The 8,529-nt window shown below is 41.5% G+C and overlaps 1 protein-coding gene across 1 annotated transcript in view; it reads left to right on the forward strand.

Annotated features, from left to right (window-relative positions):
• The first annotated feature begins 797 nt into the window (after window positions 1–797).
• Window positions 798–8,529, forward strand: part of rspo4 (R-spondin 4) — a 39,361-nt gene continuing 31,629 nt past the window's right edge. Inside the window, exon 1 of the mRNA XM_034869769.1 lies at window positions 798–1,697. Within this exon, the coding sequence (XP_034725660.1) occupies window positions 1,613–1,697 (85 nt within the window). The 5' untranslated portion in view covers window positions 798–1,612. The remainder of the gene's footprint in view (window positions 1,698–8,529) is intronic.

The following is an 8,529-nucleotide window of genomic DNA, read 5'->3' on the forward strand; positions in this document are numbered from 1 at the left end:
ATTGGCATTTCTTTAAACCAATCAGAGTTGTCTTGGTTGTGCTGAGGACTGGACGGAGCAACGATGCCTCTGCCAAAAATAGCAGCAACAGAAAACTGATAGTCTAGCTAGCTGTCTGGATTTACCCTGCAGAGATCTGAGGACCAGGTAACCATAGTCCTCAGATTGGACAGATAGTCTAGCTAGCTGTCTTTACCCTGCAGAGATCTGATGACCAGGTACCAAAGTCCTCAGATTGGACAGATAGTCTAGCTAGCTGTCTGGATTTACCCTGCAGAGATCTGATGACCAGGTACCAAAGTCCTCAGATTGGACAGATAGTCTAGCTAGCTGTCTGGATTTACCCTGCAGAGATCTGAGGACCAGGTAACCATAGTCCTCAGATTGGACAGATAGTCTAGCTAGCTGTCTGGATTTACCCTGCAGAGATCTGAGGACCAGGTAACCATAGTCCTCAGAAATCCACCAGAGGTTAGAACGCCTACACAGAGACAGAGGACAGGAACGGACATCCGGCAGAAAAGAGGAGAAATCCCAGAAGCAAGTGAAAAAAACTGACAGGTAAGAATCCTCAGGGGAGGTGAACTGTAGATTTTCAGGCAGAAGAACTAATATGTGGAGAGTTTGGAGAAAGTAGATTCATCCAACATACTTTCTTTACTACTACTACTAGTAACTGGCCTTTCAGGAAGGTTTATGACCAACCAAAGAGGTTGAGTTGTGTCATACTTCTGCACGTACTTCCTTACTGAGTCGGCCTGTAACACAACCTTTTCATCTCAGACTTGTAAATCGCAGACTTCCTACGTACCTGACTGCTTACCCACACAGGCAACAAATCAATCACAACAAACACGGCCAGCTTTAGTAAACTTTCACCTCTCAGCTATGCTGTTCTCCTGCTGCTTTTCTTCCTCCCAGCTTGAGTTAAGTTTACTGACTGCCCACATTTAATAGGATTGCCACAGAAAACCACTGTGCCCAGTGTACAGGCAAAGGGGACAAACAAGGATAATAAAAAGAAGAGACTGAACAACAATAGATAGAGCCAGGAGGAGGGGGCTAAAGATCAAGCTGGAAATATGGAACCACTTAGGCCCTGAGAGCGCACCCTATAAAGGGTTAAAGATGGCTACGGGATAAGTGGAGCTCGTTTATCGCAAATTTGACAGTGGTAGTTAAATGGTGAGTTTCCCTCCGAGCTGCCAGTCTGGAAAAGCAGACAAGGCTCTCTGCTCTCCACACCTCCGGTCTTTCCCCACTCTCCGTGCTCTCCTTTCGTTGTTTAGGGCCGCCTGTCTCCTCATCTCAGCCCTTAAATCCCCCTCGTGAGACAGGACAAAGAAGAAGAGGATTTTTTCATTTGTCTCTCTTCTCGCACCTCTACACTCTCATTTTTTATCGCTGCATTGGGCCCTGCAAGACTATCTTCTCCACTTCATCTCCATCCATCCCATCCTCTTTTAAACACCCTTCGTCTTTGCACCCTTTCCCCCCACTCCTGTCTCTTTCTGTCCCTCGCTGTGGAACTAAAATCCTCAACCTGCCACCCCTGGAGTGCTCGCAGATGTCCACAGCCTGGCGCTGAAGCGGGCGCTTGCCAGCAGCCCAGATGCATCTGCGACTCGTTGCCATTGTGATGTCCTTCCTATGTGAGGTGATCAAAATGGGGTCCGGCGTGGTGCAGAAGCAAAGCGGTGAGTACACCGGCAAAACTGGGAATGTCTGCAGTCAACTCTCTTCAGTTTCTTCTGTATTTATTCTGTACGTAATACAAAATGATATATTTAGCACACAAAAAGTATAACATGTAAACGTTGTTTCTTATGAAATTAAGTTCAAACTAAAATTACATCATGTTACTCGGTAAACGAAAACAGTTGTAGTTGATTTTCTTGGCTGTTTATTCCAGTATTATTTGTATTTAATATTAATTGATTCCTCACTATCATTGCGGTGTAAAAATGAGCAGGATAGTAACAGGTTCAGGTTTTCAAGGATTAATTCTCTGATCTAATCCAGGTTAAATGACATCTAATGAAGAGGTTGATGTCTTGCTCAATGTGTCCTTTAACAAGACAGACATCTGTCATTTTATAACTTTTTTTCGTAGTTTTCCATTTTATAACAGCTTCCATAGCTCCAATTTCATAAATCAAACACTTATATTACTCTGCAAGACAAGTTGAATGTGGATTATTTAGACATTTTAAACCCAATTTAAGCCCCCCAATATATTTATACTTTTTTTGTACGTCTCACAGTTATCAGCGGCTGAATTTGCACTCCTTGTTAGGCTTCACACTGGTTGGAAATTCTCTTGGAAACCAGATTTGTGGCTAATGAGTCCTTAGAACCACACACACACACACACACACACACACACACACACACACACACACACACACACACACACACACACAGAAAACACTCTTGATCACAGCCACACAGATATGTGGTGACCCGCACCACAGTCTCTCAGTTCTCAGTTCAATTTTATTTTATTTATAGCATCAAATCATAAGAAGAGTTATCTCGAGACACTTTACAGATAGAGTAGGTCTAGACCACTCTATGATTTCCAAAGACCCAACAATTCCAGTAATTCCCATGCAGAAAAAACTCCTTTTAGGAAGAAACCTGGGACAGACCCAGGCTCTTGGTTGGGGGGGGGGGGGTAATAAACAGTGGCAATTATAATCACAATAAAGATATTGGAACTATGACTAGAAATAGCAGTTTGTAGAAGTTCGTGGCGTAGCAGGACACTGCAGGGCGTTATAGGGTGTTCAGGAATGTGGGGCTTATAGAGGGGATCCGGTCTCAGTTACGCCATCATTTTGGCTTCTGATGTTTCCACAAGGAAATAAAGAGACATCAATCAATTACTTAACAACCCCATTATAAAAATCTGATGTCTGATTAAATAAAAGATATGACTGCTGGTTTTAAACTACATAACTTTCTAGTAATTCTAGAACGAGGCCTTTAATATTTAATAAGTCAGCGCACAAAAACTAATGATTTTATACTTTTAGCATGACAGTGTTGAAAAGTTATTTAAAATCATATTACTGTTGTCTAAAAATGATATGAAATGAATATGAAGGCTTGGATGAAGCCATGTGATGCTAATAGATTACAACAGCTTGATTCTAGAAATCATTTTAGGTCTGAAGGGCCAAATGCTGGCTGTGGGCACGACAGGTTGTCCCGCTGTCAGAATTCATCACTTCATTTCTGTTGTCATTTTATCCTTTCCTCCCCCCTTCATCCTCCCCCAGTACCCCTATTCCCCTCCTCACACCCCCTCTTCCCCAACTCTCCCTGCCGTTCAGCCTCTGTCACATCTGGACCTGGTTCCCTTAGCTGTTGAAACTCACACACAACAGAAAAGGTTTGAAGTTTCAGAGCAGAACAGTGAACTGTAGAGGTCAGGAGGTTGGACCCATTATTTCGCCCATTAGTGTTTCTGTAAGGTTACTGTAGGTAATTGTGAGCACCTGTGAGAACTCAGAGGGAGTGAGACTTTACACTGTGGTCTAAAACCCACATCACACCCCAACTAACCCAGCCTAACATTCGGAAAAGTGAATCTCCTTAAAGCTGCATTCTGTCTAATTTCCAGCAGGGGGAGACTCCACTGGATCCAAAAAGAAGTCTGTGGGGAAACAAATCCTACTTCTCACTTGATTTATTACCTCAGTAAACAACAAAGTAGTATTAGTCAATACAGCATGATGTTCCTTTAGTAAATTATGGTCCCATCTATTTTGTAATAGTTGATAAAGCAGGAAATGCTTTAGGCGCGGGCTACACGCTGACCTGTCAATCAGGACAGAGGCGTAGCAATGCTAACCATGGAACTGTGGACGTTGAACTAGACCTCAACATGTTTTGGGGTTGTCCGTATTTTCGTCTTTACCTTTGGCCCTCTCGTTGTGTGTTTTCACTTCAAATTTAGTATTTAACACTTTGTTTGGCTAAAAATGTCCAAGCTTATTACCGCTACCTGGTAACTTAAAGGGAAGTCTGGAGATTTTCTGTACATGTACACGCAGATGAATGGCTCCAGGATCCTGGGGTCTGTGTTTCCTGTCAATAAGTCCCCACTCTGTAACTTGGTTACCATGGTTACCTTGTTTCGAGCCATCATAGCGTGGTATAGAAAGCCTGCAGGAAGACTCAGCTCCATTTGGGCCAGTTCTCATTACTGGACTCTGATTGGCTAACAGCTAGCCAATGAGAGCCTGGCTATCAGCATCCTTTACCCATGAATATTAATGAGCTCAGGCAACATGACATCAGACTGACCAGCTGTTGTGATTGGTCTGATTTCTCCTCATTTCTTTCCAGTGGGTAGAGCTGATAGAGGAGGTAGCAGTTCATCTTCACATTCACCACACACACACACACACACACACACAAACACACACACACAAATGGACCTGAATTCTAAAAAAAACTAGCAGCTACAACTAAAACAGCAGGGCTCCTTTAACAAATACTGCATAACAAATCAATTAACTTCAGTCGCTTTATCTTCCCAAATGGTGAACTAGACCTACATCCAACAATGTATAAATCAACAAAAAGACAACTATACAAAGACGTGAAGTATAACAATGTTTCCAGTACGCGATATATCCAGTACAACACAATTTTACACAACACCCCAGGAGCCATCTGCACTCGGCACGCTGGAGGAACCCTCCTTCATTCGGGGATGACAATATAAAGACGGACCACTACTCCCCTGTCACTACATGTGTTAAATGTCTTTGACCTGTCAAATGTCCGGATATCCACACGTGTGTCCTAATGGACTGCACATCTTGTGTTATTTTAACACGTCACCCCACCTGGAACGTTCTTCTTGTTGATGTACACATTGTAGAGCATTGTGGGTATTTTGGCGTCATGTACAGAAGCAGCGGCTGCTGTACGTTACTGGGAAGTCGCACCCTTAAACGGAATTCTTGCTATTTGTATAAGAGAGGCGGGGGGGGGGGTTAATCCCACCTGAACTCACCTTTCATTTTGTGATCTTTTTTATTGGCAACATGGCAACGTGTGATGTAGTATCAAACTGATCCATGTACAAAATATGAAGCAGTGATAAATGGCCTTTTGTTTATGTGAAAAATATTATCTGATAATTAGGTCATTGATTTAGAAACAAGCAACATTTACAGCTGACATAAAAGCACACTCAACATCATGAAATGAATATTTGATTCTTTTAAAATCATATGATCATAGTGAACGAGGCTTAGATCTGTGACGTTTAACAAGATATTCACACACAAAATTCTGTCATGAGAGTAAAACTGCTTTGGGTTTTTTGAATTGTCTTTTGTTGTGTAATATTTGCCCAAAAGGATTCTTACAGCACAAAACAATCATCAATTGGATTTAATGTTTCTCTGTCCCAACTTTGGAATCATTAGAAAACATGTATTATGAGACTTTACTGTTTCCATTAGAAAACATCTAAATGGTTCCCACCCTTAACACATCATGTGAATCCAGCTTTAGGGTGGAATGCCCCTTTTTAAATACTAGCATGTTTCCCTGAAACCCCGCTGGAGCTTGTTCCACCTGGTGCTTGTTAAAAACACAGTGCAATCCCATGCAAGGTCAAAGGTCACCATTTTACGCTACCTAAAGCTGCCGCGCCTCTAAAAGTCCCTTAAGCCTGCAGATCGATAGCACATGTGGAGAGAAATGTTTTTCAGACCATGAGGTGAAGCCCCAGATCAGGGAAAGGAGTTATTCTGGGGAAATGTGCTCCGTTCTTCTCTTCTTCACTTAGTCGTCATCTTCCCATCTCCACTCTCCTTAGCATGTGTAGGGTCAAAGGTCATGGTTAAGTGCTGCCTAAACCAGCACAAAACAATAACAGATTGACAAGAGAATCACTACAAGTCTGGCTTTGGAGGCCCAGCAGGAGTCAAATGTCAAAGTGTGGCAGAACGGGTCACTGAGTAAGTCTCCCTGACTCTGAATAGTACTGTTTGTCTTTTTCTTTGGTGTTTAGTGTCGTTTTAAAACCAAAGGTGGAGAAGTGTTTAGATCCTTTACTTGAGTAAATGGACTAATACCACATAGTAAACACATTCTACATATATACAACTTAAAGTCCTCCATCGAAAATGTTCCTTAAGTAAAATGATGTATCATCAGGTCAGTAACGATCATCAGGAAAATGTACTTAAAGTAGTAAAAGTAAAGAAAACTCTGGAAAGTGTAGAGGATCCAAACAGTTGTGTGTCTAATCATCACAGCTGTAGGCCTCTATATTGTCTGCTAGTTTACTTTGTAATAAAACATCAGATTTGATAAACTACATGTGTTTCGTGTGCAGAAATCTGTAACTAGTAACTAAAGCTGTCAGATGAATGTAATGGAGTGAGAAGAAGAATATTTCTTTCTGAAATGTAGCGGAGTAGAAGTAGAAAGTGGCAGTAAAAGACCAGTCTCACGTAAAGTACCTCAATATTTGTACTTAAGTACAGTACTGGAGTAAATGTACTTTGTTACATTCCACCACAGCTCATAGTGTAGTAGAATATACTGCATTATCCTTTTCCACGTTGTTTTCTGTCGATTTTATTTCTGGAAAGTTTCTGAAGTTGTGTCATACGTCACGGGTCAGCTCCTTCATAGTTTAATATACATAACTCATAACTGGCCAACAACGCCGGTCCAAGCTCTAAGACTCGTCCAAATGTAGACGTGCAGCTTGTTGTTGCCAGAATTTAGAAAACTGTTTGTTGCCCTCAGTTTCCCATGATCCCCTGCACACTGGTCAGTGTTTACGATGTGTTCACGTCATCTCAACTCAAGTCCCTTTCCCACAGAACAAAAAAACTACTAACATCTGGCTTTTGTGTGCAGTGGGAAAGGTTACATCACATGTGTGTATTGGGATTAATGGAACCATGACACCCAGGTGGACACACTCATAACGGCAACAACGGCTCGTCGACCCCATCGGTAAGTTCTGAGGCTCATCTCAGCCACAGCTTCCGTCTGTCTTCGTGCAAGCAGTTCCAAAGTAGTCGGCACCGAGTTTAAAAAAGAAACTAAACAAGTCACAGACGTAAAAAGAATCCACCGTAACATTTCCACTGGCCGCCATGCTGCTTTCTACAGTTAATGACCCCTATTTTCTGGCGTGTTTGGGACACCAGAAAAACTGTCAATAGGAAAGGAGAATGGACATTATGTGGAGTATTTAGCTAATGCTGAAGGTACAAAACTTGACAGGACTCAAACTGCTGATGGACAAATCAGCTGTTAGGGATTTTTATCTTTCAATCACATGTTACTCTAACACCTGACTGCTCAGCCCTCAGTGGGGAACCTGAAGATTTCATGAAAAAGAAGGAAAGCCCTACCCTTGTAGTCCATTATTTTTAAATCAAGCATGTTAATATATGAAGCCAAAGCGATACCCAGAGCGTTGACAAATGACATCCAGGGTTCATGACCAACTGGCAGTATTTTACCGTGAGAATGTGATGAAACTACTGCCCTGTTCACTGACTTTACTTTAACTTATCTCGCTCCATATAATACTACAGAACTTATACAGTACATATTCTATATCATATATACTGTACATATTTCCCAAATTGCCAACAAAAAAACACATTTTATTCAAAAGTCAAATTTGTGGTAAAAATGTAGTTTATTAAAGTAAAAAGTAGCCCAGTTAAAATGTAAATAGGTGCTGACCTAGTTACTGTGAGAGAGAGTTCAAAGGTCCCATGACATGGTGCTTTTTGGATGCTTTTATATAGACCTTAGTGGTCCCTAATACTGTATCTGAAGTCTCTTTATATAGACCTTAGTGGTCCCTAATACTGTCCCTGAAGTCTCTTTATATAGACCTTAGTGGTCCCTAATACTGTCCCTGAAGTCTCTTTATATAGACCTTAGTGGTCCCTAATACTGTATCTGAAGTCTCTTTATATAGACCTTAGTGGTCCCTAATACTGTCCCTGAAGTCTCTTTATATAGACCTTAGTGGTCCCTAATACTGTATCTGAAGTCTCTTTATATAGACCTTAGTGGTCCCTAATACTGTCCCTGAAGTCTCTTTATATAGACCTTAGTGGTCCCTAATACTGTCCCTGAAGTCTCTTTATATAGACCTTAGTGGTCCCTAATACTGTATCTGAAGTCTCTTTATATAGACCTTAGTGGCCCCTAATACTGTCCCTGAAGTCTCTTTATATAGACCTTAGTGGTCCTTAATACTGTATCTGAAGTCTCTTTATATAGACCTTAGTGGTCCCTAATACTGTATCTGAAGTCTCTTTATATAGACCTTAGTGGTCCCTAATACTGTATCTGAAGTCTCTTTTATATACCCTTAGTGGTCCCCTTATACTGTATCTGAAGTCTCTTTTATATACACCTTAGTGGTCCCTAATACTGTCCCTGAAGTCTCTTTTATATAGACCTTAGTGGTCCCCTAATGCTGTATCTGAAGTCTCTTTATATAGACCTTAGTGGTCC

This window comes from Etheostoma cragini, chromosome 4 (assembly GCF_013103735.1).
Source record: "Etheostoma cragini isolate CJK2018 chromosome 4, CSU_Ecrag_1.0, whole genome shotgun sequence".
Taxonomy (NCBI): Eukaryota; Metazoa; Chordata; class Actinopteri; order Perciformes; family Percidae; genus Etheostoma; species Etheostoma cragini.